The 23,998-nt window shown below is 42.9% G+C and overlaps 1 protein-coding gene and 1 long non-coding RNA gene across 2 annotated transcripts; both read right to left on the bottom strand.

Moving 5' to 3' along the window:
* Positions 1-1,322: 1,322 nt before the first annotated feature.
* On the bottom strand, positions 1,323-14,066 carry TRAF1 (TNF receptor associated factor 1). Its single transcript, XM_026049149.1, has 11 exons — positions 13,998-14,066; positions 12,488-12,709; positions 11,608-11,692; positions 8,523-8,621; positions 7,621-7,782; positions 5,754-5,825; positions 4,969-5,034; positions 4,217-4,633; positions 3,573-3,750; positions 3,103-3,251; positions 1,323-1,829 (listed from the first exon to the last, which is right to left on the bottom strand). Exons 2-11 carry the CDS (start codon positions 12,694-12,696, stop codon positions 1,614-1,616), a joined length of 1,653 nt encoding a protein of 550 aa, XP_025904934.1. The 5' UTR covers positions 12,697-12,709; positions 13,998-14,066; the 3' UTR covers positions 1,323-1,613.
* Positions 14,067-17,608: 3,542 nt separating this feature from the next.
* On the bottom strand, positions 17,609-23,360 carry LOC112955988. The gene is made up of 2 exons (XR_003250972.1): positions 23,259-23,360; positions 17,609-17,687 (listed from the first exon to the last, which is right to left on the bottom strand). It is a non-coding gene; the product is annotated as an uncharacterized LOC112955988 (long non-coding RNA).
* Positions 23,361-23,998: the final 638 nt, after the last annotated feature.

The following is a 23,998-nucleotide window of genomic DNA, read 5'->3' as shown; positions in this document are numbered from 1 at the left end:
CTCCGCGGAGGCTCCCCGACCACCCGCGTGGGCACCTGCGTGTCCCGGCCCCCCGGGGCCCCTGGCGCCTGCGGGACGACCCGCGCTCCCACGATTCCCAGAACTAGGGGGGGATTCTCTGAATGGCCGCAGGAGAATCAATCATGGCAAAAATGCCTCGCTCSGTGCCAAGAAGGAGCCGTGAGGATTTGCTGTTTGTTTGAGAGCACCGCCAGAAACCAAATGTTTTCCGGGCTGTTTAGGCGGGAGAGGCTGATCCGGGCTCCTCCAGAGCCCTGGGCACCGCGGCCCCTCCACGTGCAGCTCGTGCCACCTGGGGAACTGGGGCTGCTGCTTCACAAAYAGGTGGCCCTGAGACAAAAAACAAGCAGTTTTGTGCAACTCCCTCACCTCAGAATGGCTTTTTCCCGCTGGGCTCTCAGCAGGGAAACACGAGACCTCCCTACGTGGCTCCGGAGCAGCGCGCAGCAACGCGAGGGGCACACGGGGCTGGGTGCTGCTCCCTTCCCTCTCCTCAGCACCAGGAGCAGCGGGAGCTCCCGGACAGGGGCTTAGCAAGGCCGTTTTCCTCCCTTGCTTCACGTTTCTCTTGGGGGGTGAAGCTAAATGGCCCACGCCGTGCCCTGACGTGCCACACAGTGCCACATCATGTCCCGCAACGCCCTGTCCTGCAAAAAAGCAACACAAACTTTTTCCTTCTTTTTTTTTTTTTTTTTAAACTTGACTTTCTTCGCGTGCTTCACTGCCAGGCCCAGGTGCCTCCTGCAGCCGCTTCCTGCAGCTCTCCAGAGGGGCAAAGCGCAGCCAAAGGCAGCCCAAAGCCCTTGCAGCACCTTCATGTTGCCTCGTGGCCATTTATTTTATTTCCCAGCWAGCAGAAGCCCCTTTTTGGGGCGATCCTTGCCCCATAGAAAGGCACCAACTTCCATTGGCAACAGGAGGACGGGGCTGCGAGTTTGGCAGCAGCAGCTGGGCTCTTCCTACAGCAATCGGCTCCTATGGGGACCCTAAGCTACTCCCTGCCTTAAAGATAAAATAAYCTCCAAGCCCTTTTTTTAAGTCAGTTAGCTTTATTTAGGAAATAAATAAAATGGTAAAAGAAAACATGAATGGTTGTAATAAATACAGCACTTGTCAAAAGTACATAGCCATGAAGAGCATAATGTTCCTAAGCATAAAACTGCCAATAGAGGGTCTGGGGGTACAGTGCTGGGAAAATAACTTTTTTTATTTTTCCTGAAAGAACAATATAAATATAGAGATAGGGGAAAAAAAAAAGAGAGAAAGGGAGAGGAGGAGGACGGAGGGAGCCTCCATGTGCATGCAACAGCAAAGAATGTCCAGGTCCTTCTCAAACAAGCTTTGATAGATATTTATGTGCTTTGTTTTTCCCCTTGGAACTGGATACTGCACCAGAACTATTTAAAAGGATGCTGTGAGGTTGGGAAGGCGAGACCTGAAAAGCCAACCYGGAGGAGAGCAGCGCTCCGCACAGCCAGGGGTGCCCGGGGAGGCGCAGGAGATGGGCAGGAACAAGCCACAAGCCGTGGCTCTTTCTTTGTAAACTGGTGACATTCAGAGGGTGCTTCGCCAGCTCCATACTYCAAAATTTACTAATTTGTTTCTATAATGCATTTAAGGAAAAGTGTGTCTTCTTTCACATAGGCGTATTTAGGCGACTGTAATTTGGACAAGGGGAGGAACATGGGACAACCACTTGCCACATTCATGTCGTTCACCGGTCTCTGAAACGAAGCAGACATCAAGTCTGGGCGAAACGCGTCGATAACGTGTTCTCTGTTGTTCTGGTCAAGCAGCATGAACGTAACCTGGAAGAGAGCAACGGAGCACATGCAGCAATGGGGAGTTGCTGCTTTAAAAAATAAACCAGAATATATCAGAGACAGAAGTACAAACACACTGCAAAAGCAGCTGGATGGATTCAGGAGAGATGATAATTAAATGCAAACTGAAATGAAAGTTTCACAACCTGCAAGGTCAGCTAACGTGAACAGGGGAGATTGTAATTGTTCCCAGATGAAGTATTTAAAACTCTGCCACCCATAAAATAATGTAAGGAATTATTTCTTGGTAGAGAATTGCACCGTGCGAAGACTTTTTTCCTCTCTCCCCTGACAATTCAAACAAACCACAAGTTTGGTTACAGTCATTACATTCATGCTGTTAGTAGGGTTTGGAATCCAAAGAAAAAGCTCAATTTTTGTATGCAAACATGTAGCAGACACAACCTAAATATGAGGCTAGAATTTCCCCAACTCATTATCACTTTTATTATCTCACTGTTCTTTAACTTGGAATATGAAATATATATATAATAYGTTAATACAATGAGGATTCTGAACTTTGATTTCTATTTTCCTTGGCTACTAAACAGCAGTAAGGCTCTCTTTCAGAATATTACCACGTAAAGGTAAATGCTAAAGTGGAGATCAGATCCTGATGCATTTTCTCTATTTTTGTCACTACTGGATGGCATTTATATAATGAGAAAAATAACAGCAGGGTAAGGAGCTTGCTCACGATCATGTAAGACATCTATGACATCTGTAAGTGCAATTTTAACCTCCCATTTCTGACATCTGTGCTTAAGGTAGCAAATTATAAATTGATAACACCCATATAYAGGAAGGGCCAGGAAAAGAAATGCCTGTGGCTTAACCCCAGGTGGACACAGGTTGGGCTATATCCACCTTGAACCTGCAGGGTTATTCTGGGTGTTCGAACACCCTTCAAAGCACAGTGAGGAGTCTCAGTGGGAGTAGCATTCCTGCGTGTGGCACATCCCACTCACACATAAGCTGTTATCCAAGATCGGAGCACAGCTTATAGCCACAGGGGAGAAAAATGGGAAAACACTTCAGCTTCCACTACAACAGGAAAAATCCTCTCGAGATCAATGGGAGAAGTACTGGCTGTCTGCTAGGATCAGACTTGAAAGGGCTGCCTTTTCACAGGATGAAAAACCTTTCCAGGGGATAGCAAGAGATTCCACAGGGAAAAAAAAAAAAAAAAAAAAAAAAAAAGAATTATTGGGGATATTTCATTTTAGCCATGCAAGCACAAAAAGCCCCTCCTACTCACCTTGTGTCTGAATGGCCAGGGAAGCAGAGCATCATAGTCCCCTTTCATGACAACGAAGAACAGAGACACGTGGGTCCCTTTCCCTGTCCCATCCCCATTCAGATAAATCCTCAGGCAGACTTTGTAGCCGTACTTTGCGGTGTAGAAAGCTGAAAATCAGAACTCTTCATTAGCAAAGACTCCTTTGAAAACAGACCAAAGTTGTGTCCTGATACACGAGAGAAGAGAGAGAGCATGACGTGCTCTGATATCACAGGGATGGAGAGAGCAGACAGATCAGTCTATCCAGAGATTTCAAGCCATAAGCAACCTAAGGCAGTGGTTCCAACACCTTATACCTGGGCAAAGGTGACCAGTTACTCTCCAGGCAGGCTAAGCCTGGGGACAGGGGACACGTGGTGGCAGTGGGGCCGCAAGGGTTTTCTAAAGGTGTGAGTTTTGCTACTGCACGGATGTGTCGGGCTCGTTACCTGGTGAATACAAACTGACTGTTCTTCCCGTCACCGAGTCTTGTAGCTTCCTGCCAACGTCCGTTATCTTCCACAGAAAGAYGCCGTCGTAGGAAGCTTGCTCAGAGAAGAGGAGGTTCTTGTGCAGAGTGCTCAGACCCGCGTCCTTCTGCGTCATGCACCGGTGCAGCTCTGCAATCTAGAAACACAGCAACTTGGAGACAACGCTGCTCTCCAGACCACAGTGCTGYGACAGCAGCAGCACCGGCCTGGAGTCCTCATGTTCTGGGGCATCTCCTTTGATTTTAAGTGATGGTTGTGTATCAACATAAAAGGCACAGCTGGATGGATCTTTCCAGGGGTTTCCAGGCACCATGCTGCTTTCAGAAATCAGCCAGCCAAGCACCTATCTCGCTTGCTCAGCCCAATCATGCTATATTCTAGATAATCAGAATTCCCAGGGGTTTCTAGTGCTTAAACATGTAGATGTTAAATAACATTGCAAATATTAGAGCTCTCCATTTAAAAATTCACATAAAACATGAAGATCCTGAAGATGTGCCCAGAACTTAATAGCTCACAGCCCCATCACAGTCCCCARCCCTACACATACACACGTATGTGTATGTACAAGCACACCAACAACGTCAACCAGAAATATTTACCTTCAATTCAAGGCCTCGTATTATATTTTGATCGAGCTCACTCTGTCTCCGAAAGGCTGTGATTTCCAAGTTGGAGGTCTCCACTTCCTTATTGAGCACTGCCACGATATTCTCAAACACGTGCAGCTTATTTTCTAGCTCAGAAATCACTTTCTCCCTCACGATTTCTTGCAGAATTGAATCCTCAGAAACAGAAGACAGAGGAAAACAGTCTACTTCCAGATCCCCGTTGACTTCCAGGCTCACTGGCACGTGCAGGTCAGAGATGCTCTTTTCTGCCCCGTTCACACTCAGCGCAGACTCTGGAACACGGCCTGGGCACAAGGTTGCCTTCAGCTCCTTTATGAGCTGCAGCAGAAGCAGCATGTGGGTTCCAACTGCAGTTTTTTCATGCTCCTTTAGCKTCTCTTTGCTTCCCTGTAAGAAGACGCTGTCAATACTCTGTCCATGCAACTACCATACCTGGTCTGCAGCCAAAACAAGCAGCACTCTCTTTAATTTCTTGGGAGAAACAGAGATGGCAGAACTGCAAGATACAGGTCCAGCTACACACCAGGAGACTCTCAGGGGAGAAAAGAAAACCAACAAGCTCACTAACAGTCTGTTTAAGGGATGTGTTCACATGTGGACACTTCTCTCTCTTCTTAAAAATGTGTTTAAATCAAGCCCTATGATCTTGAACACATAGCCTGGTCTAGGTCACGGGCGCAGTGTGGAACTGAGGCTTCCCTGGAGGCAGCAATTTAACTTACCCTAAATGAACAACCAATTTCCGAAAATCGGCATCCATCTTTGTTGATTAATGGTGTAGAGTGGTTCTGTTGGGGGGAAAAGAAAAGAAAAAAAGGAAGAGGAAATAATCAAACACCGCTTTTAAGACATTGTTTCATTTACCTACCAACACCGAGGCCTCATCCCCAGCAGCTAGAGGTCAAGCTGAATCAAGTCAGCACATTACACCATTCAACCAGCATCGAAAACTCATTGCTAAATCAGTTGAGAGTGGTACGTTGCCATCTGAGAGCCTTGCACGCAACCTGGCAGGTAAGTGTCCTTCTAATGCAGGGTCCACAACATCACGACAGAACTTAACAAGCCACAACCTCCCATAAATAACACACCAGGATGCCAAGTGGCCCGTCAAGGTGGAGGGCGCCAGCCCAGGCCTCTCCCTGGCCACAGTAGAGCCCATGCGGGCTGCATCTTGCAGCTTCCTCTGCTCATGAATGGCCCCAGCAGGCTCCAACTCTTTAGAAGGGCCACCTGTGTCACAGCAAACCCTTGATTTGCTCATTTGGGCCTCCATGAATACTTGAAAGGAAACAAACAGTTCTCTGGTTTTATAAGATGAACGGAGAAGATGATTTAATAAAGATTATTGTAGGGCAGCCAGCCCAGCTAAGCTGGGGTCTAAAAAGCAGCCAGAAACTACTGCTATATGCAAAGATACTCTTAGATGTTCATTTAATCTAAATGAGAAAGTGACACTTCAATGAACTGAAACAAAAGTTACTGCATTCACTCATGCTTTACCTACCTTTTCCTTTGATGGTGTTTCTGTTTGCATGCGTTTGTCTTCCTTATAGGAATGGCCTTCACAGGAGTGTTTCTATCATTAAAAGAAGAAGCGAACACTGAGTACACTGCTAAACGCAACAACCACCTTTCATAGGACTTTTTAAAACAAAGCTTGTGTTTTCAGGGGATGCTACTCCCATTTTATATAAAACTGAGGCTCCTCAGGGCCTTTTGACAAGAAATGAATGAGAAGTATTACTCTGTGCCATGAAAGAAAGAGTTTGCACTAAGTTTCTTACTCTTCTCCTGAGTAGTGTGGATTCAAGGGCAGGCAAACGAGGGGAGGGCGGCTTCCCTGAACCAGAACCACCACACACGGTGCAGGGTTCTGTACCCCTGTGCAGAGAGGGGCTGCTCGGACCTCGCTATTCAGTAGACTGCAGTCTCCCCTGGCTTCTTTTTACAGGAAATAATGTTTAGAAGATTGGGACTAAAGCACATCTGCTAAAAGCGATTGCTGCTGCTCCCTGCACAAGGACTTGCTGACCCAGAGCTCTCTAAGGCTCCAAGCTGATTCCTCATCTTCCCAGCCTGGCAGGTATCTTCCATGCTGGATCCACAATACCTGTTAAATGGAAGTCCAAAGTGTGATCTTTCACTTAGGGGGCCCAGCTGGAAATTACTTACAGATGCTTTGCAAGATCATCCTGAGAAATCCAATACATGACTGGCAAGGTACACGTCTCACCTAGTTCAACCTATAGTATGTGCACACCTACACACATCTATATGCACTCGCACATATGGATACAGTGACATGCATGGGTTATGGAACAGAGCAAATGCACAGAAAACCCAAATATAAACTCTTCATGTTTTGACTTCTTATAGTTCGCTTAGTGTGCAGACCTTTCTCAGATCCTGCTTATTAACATTTTGAGGGCAGGAATCCAAATTTTCCATCACGATGTGCTAATGCAAAATGCATTAGTGCTAACATGAGATTTCCTGCCATTTTTGGCTCCAAGAAGAAGGGGAAAATAATCCTCCTGCCATTGGTTCGTACTACAACTGTAATTTGTGTATTTAAACGCAGCAACTGTCAGCTTTCAATTCAGACCATTCAGGGGTTTTGCCTTTAATCTTTACAAACGCCTTTGCATGCCAGTACATTTCCTAGAGCAGTCTGGAATTTTTTTTTTTTTTTTTTTTTTTTTGATAAAGCAATTGTAGCAGGACTTGAGTCTCTTCAAGCAAAGAGTCCTAACGTTTCTGGTCAAGATCCTCAGAAACAGCCACAGGTTTTTCCCCACTCCCTAACTCATTTCTGAATATTCTCTATCTTGCATACTGCACAAAGTGGGCCTTTATTTTCTTCTCTTTTCTGCCATTCCACTCAAACAGATCACTGATTACTTGAGCTGGATTCAGGGAGGTTTCTTTATAATAAGGGAATGCAAAAATTATGGAACCAATAACTGATTGGTCAGGATGGAGAGAAGGAGAGCAGTGCCCCAACTTTCCTGTCTGCTCCCAGAGGATTGTGGATACATGAAATATATGTAAATAAGCAAATTTCTTTTGCCATATGTCAGCAAATTTAATAAAGTAGATCATATAACCAATAACATTCCAGCTTCATAAACACTACATAATGAAGGCAGAGAAAAATCAACCTCTCAATGCCAGTCTCCTGCTCTGCTGCCAAGATTTCCTAACCAAAAAATTAATCAGGTGATAGCTAAACAGAATGAGGGGAAGGGAAACAACCCTTCCACAGGGTCAGGAGTTAGCGTGGGATGAGAAAATATTCAGACCTTCCAACTCAAAAAAAACACATAGCAATGTTAGCAGGACCCTTATTTAAAACAAAGAAAAGTTCTTACTTGGTACTCACTGCTGGATAAACTCTGCTTGCACTTTGGACACGTTGTCACATTATTAATACATCTATTTTCCAAATGATCTGCAAGTTTCTTCCTCATCACCATGTGTCCGCAGCCAGTGTGGCAGGGGATTAGAGCATATTCGCACAGGCTCTGATGCTCCTGGAAGTTAAAATTATAAATCAAACTGAAAGCTGCAGATCCACATTTATCTACAAATAGTCTCTATTCTGACAGTAAAGATCTTGGCTTTGCATTTCTTCTTAGATTGAGTAAAATCCCATTCTACAGTGTTGCAGTGAATGCTATTGAAAAATTCACCTCCTTTACTGAGGCTGCGAAGTGTAAAACTCCCTGCTAGAAATGCAGCAGGGGCCTCTGCTCCTACACCAGGAGAATTAGCAGCATATTCTCTATTAATACTCTTAATTTGCATGGCAGGTTCCCAAATCTGACCCATCTAAATATTTTGCCTGGGACATTTCACATCAATCTGAAAACAATTAAGTAACACATTCAATAAACAGGAGATGTTTACCCATGGGAAAATTATTTCTTAGAAAAACATGCTACATATATTGCTCATAACAAGTCTCTGGGATCAGACTATTTTGGTCCAGCAAAAAAATGCTAGTTACATGCTTGCATTTAACTAATTAAGTCCATTGGAAAAAAAAACATAGCTGATGCAAAGTTTTGAAACATTAAAGATTGGATCTGGTCAAAGCCCTACTAAAATCAATGTTACACTTCTAGATACTCAGTTGGTTTAAATCATTGTCACTTTGCTGATTTTTATTAAGTTAAATGAACCTGTGCTTCCAGAAAACCAAGTTTCACTTCCATTTTGTTCCTGTTCAAAGAGCAGCATGTTAACTTAAACAAATGGTCTTTAAACATACTTCAAAATTCTTCATGGTACCAGACCAACTGCATCCCAGGGTCACGCAATGTACTTTGAGTTCAGAGATCTCTTTATTAATGGCAGCATCACCGAAAGCCTGGAAAGCAAACATAAAAAGGAGAAAGCACAAGTCAGAAAGTATTCCAGAATGCATCTTCAAGACAGGAATAAGGGGACTGCGTCAAGACTCCAGATCTTTGTAAAACTCTTCCTTTTTTTAAATCTTATTTATTTTCTTGCCATAAAATGCTTTAATCTAGCAACTGGTTTGTTAGATTAAAACCCAAATAATTGCCAAACGATTTATTTCTTATGGTTCAAATATAAACTACTTGATACGACATAAATTCATTGAAAAGTATGCCTGGCCAACAACAGCTATTATTCTGTGTCCTTTTTCACAGAAGCCTGAAATACACCCTGTGCAATTGGACGTGCTGACAGCACCCTAGCTATAGGGTGCTGCCAAGTGCCACTCTAATGAATGTGTTTCATTACTGGGGCCATTAACACCTCCTAAACATGCTGCAGAGAGGAGGACCGAGACTGTCTTGCAGTGAGAGTAAATTTCTCAGACCATGGCTGTTTCCATTTAGAGCGGCACTGTGCCTTAAAGAAATGTAAACCACATGTGAGATGTCTTTTTTGCACAACACAGGTTTCTTTTCTTGCATTAACCGTGAAGAATCGTACAATTATTATGTAAATCATGAAATGCTATGCACTTTTAATATTACATCTTGCACGGTCAAAATAGGTACACTGACACAGGACCAAGGTGGTGTTGAGAACAAAATACAGAGGTCTGTAGATTTCCCATACATTGCAACACAAATCAAGAACAGCAAATGGGGGGTGCTGGTGGGGTGAAGCGTTTACAAATCATGCCCACATTTCAATAAGGTCACCCAAATTCTACACAATCACCTAAGGAAAGCACAAAAACAAGATCACCATAATCAACATTCCTAAATGTTTTTTTTTTTAAACCTTCATACAAAATGCTATAGACTTATCTACACTTGCCAAATTAAATCCCTAGAAGAAGCAAGGTCAGTTTGATGGCTGGTAACAGTGAGATTCATTTGACCACAGAGTCTCAGAGAAACACCTCTGGCAATCTCAGCCTGGAAGCAAAGTCCAAGAGATGCTCTAACATTGCAAACAATTTCATAAGTAAGGAGTTAAAAAAAAATGTCATTTAGGTTGTCCAATAGCATGTGTGGCTCCATCTGTATACATGGAAGATTTTGCGTAATCAGCTGGCAATGTACAGTGAGGGAAAGCATACCAGCCCCAGAGTCCAAAATAGCCCAGTCTGATTCATGAGCTAAATCAAAGAAAAGAAATTCAAGTTATCAGGCACATGGAGGCTTTTCCCCCTGTGTCACAAGAGAAAAACTCAAAGAATTTCCTGACATTACCAACCAAATCAYTCAACATTTGTTTAACTACAGGGACAACCCCAGTAGCATAAGGGGCTGCTGTGTGCATCCCCTGTGCTTTATGGTTCACACTTAAAATTGCTAAATTACTATGGGCACGAGTGAGGTAAAAGGCAAAGCAGGAAATCCTCATCTCTCCTATGGTCTGCACAGGTCACTGCCTCGTCTGGTTCACGCAAACGTCCTGCCCTCACATCTKGGGGGAGACTGTCCCGACCATCGAGAGGGGCCTGAGTCAGATCTGGACACAGTAAATGAAGTGACTGACGTGGACGGGAAGGTGCTGTGGGTGACACAGAAGGAAACTGAAAACAGTTTTCTTTCACTTCGCACACAGGAGGTGGACATCTCCCCTCTTCCATCCTGCCCATCGCAGAGGGAGGTGTTGGTGCAGGGCCAGGGGGGTTGGTAACACGGGACTGCTGCAGGACATGGACATGTGCCCCGTTCCAGGGTGGCTGTGTGACAACTGGAGGTCACTGCCACATCCCACYCAGGGACCCCACCGGAGCTGCTCCTGGGGCACTCTGACCCGTGTGACATGCGTCTTAAGGTGCTTGGCAAAGGGAAGACTTTGCTCTGTGGCTCATATGCTCAGGCAGAGCAGCTACCAAGCTGACCGAGCTGTCCCCAAAGCTCTCCTGGACAAATCTAGGCTGTTTTCCCCAAATCAGCATCTTCGATTGCCCTAAGCAGATGCAAGGGATAAGCTATGGCAAATACACGTCTTGTGAGGGCCCCRACCATCTGGTTTTATATAACTGTGTAAATAATCAGCACAGGGAATTACATAAAGCAAAGGCAAAGTCAAGGTCCTCACAAACAGATATGGAGCAAAGAAAGGACCTGCTAGACGACCTGTGCTACTTGGCCTGCTCACCAAGTGTGGGCCGCTCGTGTAAGCTGATCCATCCAGGCACATCCTCATGCCTTTGTGGTGACTGAGCTCGTCTGGGCTCCCAGCAGGCACAAAACTCTGCCCAGGCAGATCGGCTTGCAAGAGCAAGGCCCCGCTTACAGTAACCCACCCACAGATTTGCAGAAAATCACGTGAGATTTCCTAAGAAAACAGCACTAGAGAAATCTCAAAGTTACAGGAGAATTGCCAGTACATGATTTTTTTTTTAATTATTAATATTTTCAACTCAAAGTTTTCCACTTTTTTTTCTGTGCACYTTGGCTCTCAAAGTATTCTGCAGGCAATTCACCCAACTGTCCTGAACCTGGATTTCTAGTTTTCTAGACCTGAAATTTTGGTAACGCTCTTAAGGGCACAGATAACCACACTGCCCGAGCCTGGGGAATCCTGGGGAAGGACATTTCCCAAAAGAAGGCAGCAACGATTAAAGTAGATTTTGACAGATAGGAAAACAGCAATCCAGGTTACTTTGAGGCAATAAAAGTTATTTATATAGAAGGTTGTGGTACTGTTTACATTCTACAACCTTATGGTCTTTGAAGRTCTTAAACTTATACTTTTTTATTAAAAACTGTGAAAGATTCAAACATGAGTAAAAACATGCAACTGGAATACTCTATATTTATATTATTCTCTTCTGAATCATAGTCCTGTGACAAYTATAGAGAATTCCAGAAAATGGTTAATGACAAACTAACGAGTTGTGAGCTAGAGCTTACCCTTTCTTCTGCCAATAGACTTCCTTCACTTAAAGTGCAGGGATCCTCCTCTTTACATTTCTGGCAGATTGGATTTTTATTGTTTCTGACAAAGAACAAGGAAATAATAATCAGTGAAATTCAGGTTGCAAAAAAATTGTATGGATATTAATTAATATTAATACAATTAATAATTGTATGGAAGGAATAATTTCCATTCAGAATCTATAGCCTTTCTCATTAAAGGGCCAATTATTGAAGTCAAAGGAAAAACAGCTAATGTCTTCYCTAAGACCAGGCTGAGCTCTATAAATCTGATGTGTATTTCAGCAAAATTAGAGTGGGATCATGAAAAAGCTAGGAGATGATTTTATAAACTATTCAAAAACAGCATATAGGAAAAGTAATGGGAAAAATGAAGACTTTTCAAATATTTGGGAAATGCCCACTTTTCTGTGGCAAACGCTTAGGTGCAATTCAGAAAATATTGGTGCAAAGATGAGTTCAAGAGGGTTAGCATCCTACTGCAGATAACAAAATGTTTTTATTTACTCTCAAAACATCTAATGTGGAGTTTCATATAGGAAAAGCGCATTTCATTGCCAATGCCTGCTATCATCCAGATGAATCACGCACTAACACAGGACAAGAGGCTCATCAGAGGAGCACCCAGGTGACCAGAGGAAGAGCATGACATAATTTTGATGTCACTGCATCTTGACTGCTACAGTTTTCCAAAACATCAGAATTAAATATCCCAAGGCAATAAAAAGGCTACTGTGCAGTGGACCAAGTAGCCAYGACCTCTTATCTAGGGAGTATCTTGGTACAACACGATACTGGGYGCAATGCAACCACAGAGACCATCCCAGTTGTGTGACCCCCCACAGGAGGGACCTACCGCACGATCCACGCCAGGCAGGCGGAGCAGTAGCGATGTCCACACAGCGTCTGCAGGGCTTTCTTCAGGATATTACTGCAGTTGCTGCACAGGTACTTCTGCTCGGGCACATCTTCACAAATACTGGTGGGATAGCCGAAAGGAAACTCGTTTTCATCAGGAGAAGAGTCGGGGAGCTCCTCTGCTCCTTGGGTTGTTTTCTCAGCCATCTGAAGCAAACTGCTGCCAAAGAGGAGGTACAAAATAGGTGCTCAAGCAAGCAGACACCACCTCACTTTGATGTGTAAGAATACATCAAGCATCAAAGCCCACAAGGCAGCTCCAATGCTGTGCAGCAGTCTGGTGATGTTTAATTGAACCTGTAGCTAAAGCGTGGCTAAATGTCACAGTGGGCTTTGACTAGGTACCAGCAGGAAATTACTGTACAGATTTAAAATTCCCCTGAAACACAACGTGAAAATGGACAGCGTATCCAAACCAAGGCTTGGGGGCTTCTTCCCACACAATTTTCTTGTAGAAAGACGAAGTGAATAGTGCCATCATCTTTCAGCTACAATTCCAGCAGTCAGGACTGAACATAAGAATTATTTCCTGTAGAGTAAATGCCCAGCAGCCCTCAATTCCCAAAAGCCAGAGTTTGTGATTACAGATGCAGAAAGTGGGCAACTGATGTGTTTACGCTGCCTTTTCCCAGATGACAGAACTAGTGGCAAAATGAAATCCCGAGTCGGGGAGCAGCCACCTTCACCAGCCAAGCTCAAGCGCTAACCAGGGCCACACATGCAAATGTGCCAGGCACTGCAGTATCAGGCTGAGCTGAGGACAGCTGCACAGTCAAATATTTTTGGAACTGCAACCAATCCTGATTCCGGTGGCCCCCACCATGCCTGGAAAGCTCAAGATGGGTTTGAGCAAAGGGACCTGGCAGTCTGATCACAGCAACGCCCGTATGAAGCTGCTTTGTCCTGTGACACTGCTGACACACAGCAGCACCAACCGTGKCGTTAGCAAAATTAGCTTTGGCTAGCAAGTGCCTGCGACAGGCAGAAGCCATAAGAAATAATTATAAAACCTCCCGCAGAAACAGGACGATGTTCTCACCGTGCTTTATGCTAGGCCTATRAAGAGATATATAGGGAAGGACTCAGGGTCTCTGTGCTCAAAGATGCTATGYAGCCCCTAGCCGCATTCCCTAGGGATTGGCAGCCAGGGATGCGACAGGGACGGTGACAATATGCAGCCAAAGCCAGGGTGGGAAGGAGCACCACGGCAGCCCATCGCACACACAGACTGACCGCTGGGAGCCCCACGTTTCGAGTCCTGCCCCACAGCCGAGTGCTGAAGCTGCCGCGGCACCGGGGGCCCTTCCGCGGGCACCGCCAGCCCTGCCGCGGCAGCGAGGGCGGAAGGGCTCTGCTGTGGAGGGCACAAGCAGCCCCGCTGCATCCGCGCCAGCACAAGCACCGCGAGCGCCAGGGCACCCAGCGCAGCCCCGCGGCCCCRGCCCTACCTGCACCCGCCGTCTCCTCCCGCCCGGGCTTCTGCAGCGGGGGCGGCTCTCGTGGCGGCYGGAGGATGCGTCGGAGCGGCGGCTCCGCGGACAGAGCGAGGCCTTCCCGGGCACGGAGCTGCCGGCAGCCCTGGGCTCAGCGCTCCACGCAGCAGCGGGGCTCGGCCGGGGAGCAAGAGCACACGGTGCCTTTGCCCGGGGAGGGCTCCRGCCAACGGGGATGCCCGGCCAGGAGCTGCGATCTGCTCTTCTCTGGGATGCTGCAATGGACCAACCCGCAGGGAGCAGCGAGTAAAACACACTAGGAAAGACCCAAGGGAACAAACTTCTTCAACAGAGGAGAAACAGGGAATCCACTTTCATGGTTAGTTCCTGAAACGGCCTGGGGTATGATTCAATATGTGACGGGGCTGCACAACACCGTGACCTGGCCCTGGAGCCCGCACAGAAACCGCTCCGCAGCCAGAGCGTGATCGTCGGGGAAATGCCCTGCACCCCTCTGCTGCCTGGGGAAAGCCGGGCCGCGGGAAGGAACAGGACACTTGAACCCTCCCCAGCCCTATGAGGATTTCTGGGGCAGCCCTCCTGAGGTCTACAAACACTTGCACATCAGAATCACRTCTGATTTCTCATCATTTGCACTTCCTCCTCCCTGCTTCTGTCTATTGTGAGCTTATTCACAGGCGAGTGCAGTATCTTCAGGACCGCACGCCAACCCGGGTAGAGCCTGCATGGAAGCTGCMATAGCCTTAATAGTTCTAATGGGTAGAAACCTCTGCTCTCCAGGCTTAGAATCAGGGTTGTTAAAAGTCACAGCAAGTTAAAAACTTACCAGGATACACCAAAGTTTCAAGAGTTTCGTGGTGGCAATTTTAAACTGTGGGAAAAGAAAGGGGTACAAGCGAACTCTATTGGAAAGATCAGTGTTACCCTGATGGGTCAYAGCTCCTGCTTCGGAATGAAGGGACACAGCATCCTACGAGGTCCACAGGTCTCCTCTCTTGCACTTAGTTCATTCCTTACCTTCTACCTTGACAGTTCTCAAAAATATAACACCTCTCTCTTAAAAGGTGCTGAATTACACAAAGAAACTAAAGATAAGTTTTTGGTACTTTCCAAACTTGAGATATTTCCTCTGGTAAATTTCCCCCCTATGAGATCAGTTAACCGAAAACAGGATGTGGCTCAGAGAGAGAGAGATTAAAATTTGAAGCTCAAGTCACATTAGGTGACTTTATTGTAGAGTCATTCCTCCAGTGCAGGACACTATATTACTATTTAAGGTGAATGATTACAGTTACATCCAAGAAAAAAAAATGTGATGGGATATTTTAAATTTGTGTCTTTTTAAAAATATCCAAGGCTCTAAGATTTTTAACGAAACACAGGCTGCTTAGYACATTTAAAAATGGAACTTAAGCTCAGAAGCTAAATGTTTTTAAAACTTTAGTTGAGGTGCAAAGAGTGTTTTCATGGCTGAGAATCTCATTTTAGAGACAGGAAAAAAAAAAGAGTCAGATGATGTCTCATCCTATGAAAGGATAATTATCAGGTAGAAAAAAAAAAAGAGTCAGATGATGTCTCATCCTATGAAAGGATAATTATCAGGTAGTACAAGTTAACTTGAAATGTTATAGAAAATCTTCAAAAAATGGTAAAAATCAAGGAAGGAAAGCTTGTTAATAAAGTAGGTCCAGTCCTCTGAAGTTGTAGTACTTCTAGGAACTGCAGCAGAGTGCTCCAAACCAAGATTCTTGCGTGATCTCAGCTCCAATACTGAGCTATTCTTTAATTCTTGTTCTATTATTTCTTTTCCAACTTATTTTACCCACAAAATAGAAGCTACAGCACAGCCATGAGATTTCATCAGCTCGTGTTCCACTATTTTAAATAAAAGCATGAAGAACTCTGAAATCTGAATTATGATTATCCTCAGCAAACTTGACATCTTTTCCACAATTTAATCTGCCATCTATGGTATAATCCTTTAAAATGTTTTTATTAGATCTGCCTGTTCTTACTACCAGTTTTTGTTCTGTTTTGTTATTTTGATGACCCAACCCAACTCATATTACAGGACACGGAAAGTTTCTAACCAACTTCCATGAGGGTTGGATTGCACCCTCAAAGAGACACCAGGAACCACTTTTTTTTCTTTTATCCCCACCCTACTTCATTATTTCCCCAGATCATATTCTCTGTAACATAACATTATTCCCAGCTTCCTTCCTCCCCACTCCCCACCTTTCCCCTTCTTATGCAAAGAATAGATGTTCTGGAGCACTGCTTCAAATTTGACAGAGAAAACTCCATCCCTAAAACAGACTCTATATACTATTTATCTTATTTCAGTCACTCACAAAAGCACTTTCTATAACAGAAGCCAAAGAATCGCCTTAAATAGAAGAGACTAGAGAAAACTGAAGCGTTTCTTTCTGTCCTCATGTCTTTGCTAGTTTCCTACAGGCAAGACTACTTGGTGGTAGGCCTGTCTCAGTCACTAAGTCTCTGTATCACGACAAATATCAGGAACAGGCACGTGAAGCTGAGATAGGACAGTTTATAACAGTCTGCCAGATTTTGCTCTGCTTTCCGTTGCAGCTTACACTGGTACTCACGGTTGTGCTGCTGTTTCTCCTAACATACACAGAGCCTGATCTAAACTGGAAAATTCCGAGTTGTTTGTTTCATTCTTACGGCTTTGCAGAGAGCTCTAGGAATGTGATCCATGCCCACTGGGAAGCCTGCCAAAACGATCTCCCAAAGCTTTGGATGTAACACGGAAAAACAAGTCAAGATTCATCATCTTTTGCAAGAAAACTSATCGCAAGATGTGGATATTCTAAGGATAATTCAGTTCCCTTGTACAGTACTATAGAAAGCTACTGGATTATTGGTAAACTCAGTGTATTCGAGCGGGACTGATTATATTAGCGGAAGCAGAGAAGCAGAGAAAAAAACAGCAGATTACACTAATCTGTCTTCATTAGTTCTCATTAATGACAAGAATTGGAAAGAACGTGAAGACTTTTGTAAATCACCAAGAATGCTAAAATAAATTATAACTTTTTACTGATAAGAGCACTTTTATCCTAAAAAAATGCTTAGAGGATGATGCAATTGCATGTGATAGAAATAGAAAAAGACTGACTACACATATACTACCTTGTATCTCTCTTCCACTAGGACCAAAATTTCCTTTTTTATTGTACAGAGGCAAATTACGTTAGCTTTATCTTTCAATATTACTTTTCAGCAATGTTCATAAAGCTGGCTGAATAACCTGCACAACACCTGTATTTTATGAGCAGGAAGACTGGAACACTGGAGATGTAAGCATTATCCAAGGTATCACAAGAGGAAAACAATACTAGACACAACCAAAATCCTCAACAAAACACGTTAAAGCAAGCAAACTCCTGAGTGTTGACAAACCAAGATTTTTTTAAAGAGGAATCTTAAGGAGAAAGAAAACATAATGGGATGTGATGGGAGTCTACAAGCACGTTGTCACGTACAAGCTCTCAGTAGGATCCTTGGACTACAGCCAGAAAAAACAAACCTTGAAACTCCACGTCGATCATCTGCATCACAGACTGGACGTTGAAATCCCAAAACAAGTGAATGGGGCACAAAGTGCTTTGGAAATGAATTCTCCCATCTGTTCAGGTTCAGCAGCAATGAGTTGGCCTGGAAGAAATCACAAGACAGGCTTCACAGCGCAGCAGTTCAGAGTTGTAGCAAGTTTTCACAAGCTAAGATTAGATTTTCCTTGTGGCAAGACATACACAAGATGAAAACTCAGCATGCAATGTTTTCCCTTATCATTAATTTTTGCTGCAAAGGCCAGGACTGGAGGGCCAGGCCTTGGGGTGAGTTTCTGGGCTGGAGTGCCCTTTGCCTGGACTTGCTCCAGAGCAGGCTCAGAAACCAGCAGTGCCAGCCGCACGCATGCGGCCAGTGAACAGAATTAGGTGACACAATAGCTTGGGTTTCTAAGAGCTTGATTTAAAATCATGCGGGTTCAGATTCCTTCTTTCAAGATATGGTGCAAATCCACTGAATCCTGTTAAATTACATCACAGATTAATTTGACCCCTTAGATTTCCACAGGATTTTTAAATTTTTTTTTGATCCTAATTCATTTYGAGATTGACTGAAATGGAAGCTTAGCTAATCCTGGCAGACTTTTTCGGTATCATATGGAAGCTGAGAAATGGTGAAGCTATTTAGCTTTGATAGGAAGCCACAAATGACACCAGGGATATCAAGAAGATTCGCCCATTAGTCTGGGTTGAGCAATTTTGCATAACCACAAGCTGGGCAAGTTTCAAAGTTTTAAGTTTTAGGATGAAAAAACTCACAGCTTCGACCATGCGCGAGAGCACTGCAAGAGAGAACATGCTCTGGCTTTTTAGTCACTGCATACCAAGAAATGCATCCCAGAAACTGGAATCTCGGCCACAAATACTTCTCTTGGCAAAGAGTATGCTCTGTACAAGGAATACACCCTGGCCCCTCAAAGAGAATCAGCCCTAGATAATTGGGGCCAGAACAGACCTAGTGACCTCCAGTTCTGCTTTATAACTGTATCTTCAGAAGCCACCTCCCGACTTGCACTGAGAGCAGCTACAAACCTTAAGATGATTGCTCAGAACGTGCATTTCTAAAAGATTCTAACAGACAAAGCACCTTCTAATACTGTAAAGACAGATGATTCCAAAATTGTGAATTTACCCTAGTGGTAGAAATTAATGTCTGCTTCAAACTAGCTGTCAGAGCCCAGAGCTGAACATTGCACTAGAATACCCTAGAACCTACACAGACCCCATAGCAATAGGCTCACATCGAAAATATTCTTTTCTAATGACATTATTATAGCATATTGCTTTTTCATAAGTAATGAAGGCAAACTGCCCAGTCAGACTCTGGCACAGGCAGATCACAGGAGCACATGGTTGGAGCAAGCCTGCAGACTGCTGCAGATTATGACCAGTCTGTCACAAACACCAGCTCGTATGTCTATTAATTTTAAATTACATTTCAGCTGGTATAAATTAGCATAGTGAAATGCAAGTCTCCTCTAGTCTGTGGATGTATGAGATGTTTACATAAACATTTTCAATTTTAAAAGAGATTTCCACATTTTTTTTTGGTAAAAATAAATAAATAAAAATACTACATTCACAGATCTAGGTATCGAGTGTAAAATGTATAGCTCCTCTAAAGTAACAGTAACAACACGGATTTGCACTATAGCTGAGGATGTGCTCCACGACCTCACAGTATAAGCTGCCGAGAACATATAATAGACGGTGGAAAGAATGCACTGTTGAGGTTACTGCTGTAAAGCCAATTTAGACAATGCAAGCCCGTGACAGGGCTCTCTGAAAGCAGCTCACAGTGTGCTAAACCCAGACGCCTAGTCTCTGTGTTTCTTTTGGAGCCCTTTTTCGGGTGGCAGTAGGGCTGCTGTCATTAAGAAAAAAATGATTTTCCATTGTAAACCCCCATTTTTGTGGTTTAATATCTCAGATGATTGGAAGTGCATGAAATGCAGCTCTTTTGTTTGCTTAACCAACAAAATAAACTGGCTTTTCAGTTGTTGAGAAGCAAACAAATAAAGGAAACAGTCTGAACCACAGCACCACAGGRATAATCTGCAGTTTACCACTTCTAGCTATGAACATGGGTAAATAAGACTATTTTATAATTGCCTACATGTAAATAATATGCACTGGAATAGAAAAGAAAGCTGAATAYATAAACCTTTCCTTGATATTTCTTTGCTATTGTTCTCTAAATTTGAATGTTCTTTTCATGACAGTTATAGTTTAATTCAGTTTGGTGTTTTCCAGGAAATCAGTTACTGTTTAAACATGCAGCCAAATTCCAAGTTCATTCAGAACTTGAAAAGCAAAATTTAACACAAGGAATGGAATTTTGTAATGACCCAGCATTTGGCAAAACYAAACTCTTAGTTCCCAGGAGAATGAAAGAGCCAAAACCAGATATTTCTCCTAATTAGAGGTGAAAACATTATTAAATATCTTAAAAATTGAAAGCATATGTAACTCCTATAAGGTGGTTTCTTACTGGAAAATAACTGAAGTCCACGCCAAATTTCAGTGTGTTCTGATGTAAGAATTCAGCAGGAGATTAAGAACACATTTTGCTAGGAGACATACATAAACATTAACATTTACACAGACTGAAAATAAGCCTCTGTAGGTACAGTCAAGTGAGACAACTCATGATGCATAAACAACAAAGTGGCAATCCTCAAAAAAGAATGATTTTTTAAACTACAAAGTAATATTCGGTTAAATCAAAAAATGAGTTTCCTTAGTCTGTGTTTACTCATCTCTTCATTTCTACACGCACAGTATAAACTAATATTTTGGCAGGGAGGTAAAAAATGATAGTTTGAGACTACTTATGAGAAGAAATTTCTGAATTTGTGAAGTATCTTCCTCAGGATTAGATTCTAGGGTTTATATTCCTTTACCCAAAGCAAGGTCCCAGCCACAGACTCTGAAGACAGGCTGTGCCAATTTTGACCATTTTTGTAATACAAAGATAGAAAAGTGCATGCTTTAACTTTTTCAGATGACTTCAGATTCTACCATCGTAACTAAACAAACAAACCAACCAAAGTAGTAAGTTGCACTTGCATTACACTGTCTTTAATACACTACGCTGTCTCTAATCTTCTCTTTTCAGCTGCTGTTCAGTATGATATGTTTTAAAGTCATCCAAAAAGAGAGTCATTTAAAGACACTGAGGTATTAAAAAGCAAGACCATTAATCTGCCACAGGTTAACTGTTCTTCTTCTGAAACTATCAGATATTCCAAATTCAAAAAAAAATTAAAAAAAAATTTAAAAAGGATTTTTTTTGCACTAGTTTGCTAAAGGTACCTAAAGCTCATGGCATATCCAGAAAGATTATATACACAAATCATTTCTGCACTGCTAGAAAAGCAAAGGCCAGGGAGTGGCAGAATGTCTGGCTTCTCTTCCTGAATTAGTCACAGCGCTTCGAAGCAGCGCAGCAACTTTCATGACTAGATCATAAAAGTGGGAGTTTAATGCATCGCTGTGCATGATATGCTAGAACCTGGCAAAAGCAGCTTCCTAGGTTGGATCAATCAGATGAATTTCTGGTCGCACCAAATGGAGAGGCAAATCGGTTCATTTTGTGACATCTAGCTATCAAAAAAAATAGTAAAATATAAATGAAAACTTATGAAGATATGTGAAAAAAAAAAAACTAAGGTTTACATGTTATTAACCTTCACATTTAGTTGGTTCAGGAATTCAACCAGTCCCGGTCTTACATATCTGCCAGGAGAATTCAGGGAGAATCAAGTTAGAATGCAACTGGTGAAGTTTCTTAGTCAGAAGCTGATTTGGGAAATACAGGGGAAAAAAAGGATTACAAATATAAAGGCCAAGCTCTTTTCATTTACTTCAGTGGGCCTTACATTCAGAGATGATCTGCACACATCCCTACAAGCAACTGCGAGGTTACCTTTGGAGACTAGCTTGACTATAATGTGCTATTAYGGCAATAAATGAGTTTCAGAAAAATCCTGTTTACACATGGCCCTTGGCTTCTTGCCAGAATCTACAGGCTCAAGGCCAGTCCTCTCTATTCTGGGGAAGCGAGAATAAATTTTGACTGAAGCATACCGCTCCCCGGGCCAGTGCATTAATATGTAAGCAGAGCAGTAATCTCACATACAGAGGCAGGCCCTTGGGTAGAATACAAAAGGGCAGCAGTTAAACTTCCACTTCTTTGGAACTACTAAGGCTACTGTGGTTCAAAGCCGGGAACATTTGGAGACCTCTATATAAATAACCAAGGAACAGAAAAACACCATGTACAACTCAGATATAAAAGAGGCTTTCTGATGTCCAGAGTCCTATGAAGTACATAAACACAGAATGTGTTTTGAAATAATTTCCACTTCATAATACCTATGAGTCATGGACACAGTGATTTTTCGAAGAACTTCATTTTCTGTGGGCTCTGTCCAGTGAATTGCTGAGCTCCTCCCAGCTCACTGACTGCAGGTCACTGAGGTTAGTGGGACAGTAGATTCTCAACTCAGTCCCATCCTGTTCAGCTCTGTTGCCCTCTCTTACTAGAAACTATAGAAATCTGCCAGCATAATTTTCATGGATCAGGAAAGGAGTGAATGGATGAAGACATGGGCATATCTTTCCCATATGTGGCTTTGAAAGGAAACTCATGCTATGCCACATTTGGAAGGTAAATCTTTCTACATTTGTGCACAAATGTACACACACCCCTCCGCTCCACACTTCTAAGTCTTCTAAGTATACATAAAATACCTAACTACTTAATAGAATTCTGGACAGAAACAGAGCAAGTACAGAACAAACATTACATATAAATATGTTGCACTTCAGTGTCAAATTGTGATTACTAATTAAAAAAATATATATTTGAATTCAGTTCACTGATCTTCAGGAGCAACATAGGCTCTTCGTAGCCTGTCTTATCAAAATTCAATTAGACTTACATTTCAGAAGTCASAGGTGAAAATGGGATGTGCTCCTATGTCACTTAAAATTTTTAAAGTGCAATTTCCATTTCAAAAATCACGTATCTGAATAARCTAACAGGAACTCACATAACTCCAAGACTGTATCTGTCATTATCACTTTATCTATTTTAGGGTGGCTTGATAAAGTCAACATTCTTTATGCATGTTTTTCATTTTTCCATGAGCGATTACTAGGATACACTTATAAAGCGCTGCAATTTACCTCACCACTCCTAAAGTCCATCTTAGCTTCTCCATATAAGAACACCACAAATTCTTAACCGATATCTTAGTAGTGTGATCTATGGCTATAATGACATTTGAACATAATTTGATCTTTTTCATAGAATTACATCACTGCACTTCAAAGAAATCCTCAGGCTCYATGTTGGCAGAGATGGCTGAGTCAGTGTGTCCGAGTTCACAAACAGCAGATGTGCTTACGAGAACGTGTATCGCTGAGTAGAAATTACATCTTGCAACGCACAGTAACTCTCACATAAAATTATTAAATAGTTCAGAAGAAAGAAAGAAATATTTATAGTTAAATTGTCTACACAACCTCCCCCAGCATTTCAGTTTGCTTCTCACTGCTACTTAAGATTCTATGTAGTCATTATCAGATACAGTGTTATCTTCTTGTGCTGCTTTGAAAAGTTTGGAGATTTAAAAGGAAAATTACTCACAGGGCCAAAATTAAAAATTGCATCATCTGCAACTATCTTCTTTCCACAAATTAAACACTCTGGATGAATGATATTCCTAAGAGAGAAGGAAAACAGTCATTTTAAAGCTCTTGGATGCACTGRTCTCGGGCAGCTAGTCAATAAAAATAAAAACGTGTGCAACTTTGTACTTTGGACCAAACTCTCTTCTCAGTTTTACTGAGAACTGAGCAGATTTGTGCCAGCAGCTGGGAAAGGGAAATTTGGCCCTTCATCTGCCACTTTCCTGGAGGCAAGGCAAAGTTTTTAACTGTTGAATTCAGTCATCAAGTGCCAAAGTAACACTCATTATAAAACTACCCAAGTTACAGTAGGCATGTAGTCTACTAGGTCTTAAAATACAAGTAAGGAGTGGCAGCATATGTGTAACTTTTTTTTAAACAGGCAAATCAAAGAACAAAAATAGCATCAGTTAGTGCAATGTAAAAGCAATGGAATATTTGTAGGAATAAAAAAAATACAAGAAGGAAAACCTGAGGAATAAAATCCTTGCTTTCACAGACAGCACATAAAYTAGCTGCATTTACCTACAAAACTCTGAACATCACACCTTGGCACAGCCCAGTTTTGTCTCTGAGGACAGCACCCAATCAATACTGAGAGCATCTAGTATCACTCTTCGGTATCACGAGATTACCTCAACAACCAGGCAACACAGGCTGTGCAGTAACCGTGCCCTCAAGGCACCTGTGCTGGATGCT

Source organism: Nothoprocta perdicaria, unplaced genomic scaffold, assembly GCF_003342845.1.
Source record: "Nothoprocta perdicaria isolate Ctin4 unplaced genomic scaffold, notPer1 scaffold_6, whole genome shotgun sequence".
Classification (NCBI taxonomy): domain Eukaryota; kingdom Metazoa; phylum Chordata; class Aves; order Tinamiformes; family Tinamidae; genus Nothoprocta; species Nothoprocta perdicaria.
This window is presented reverse-complemented; position numbering and strand designations above follow the sequence as displayed.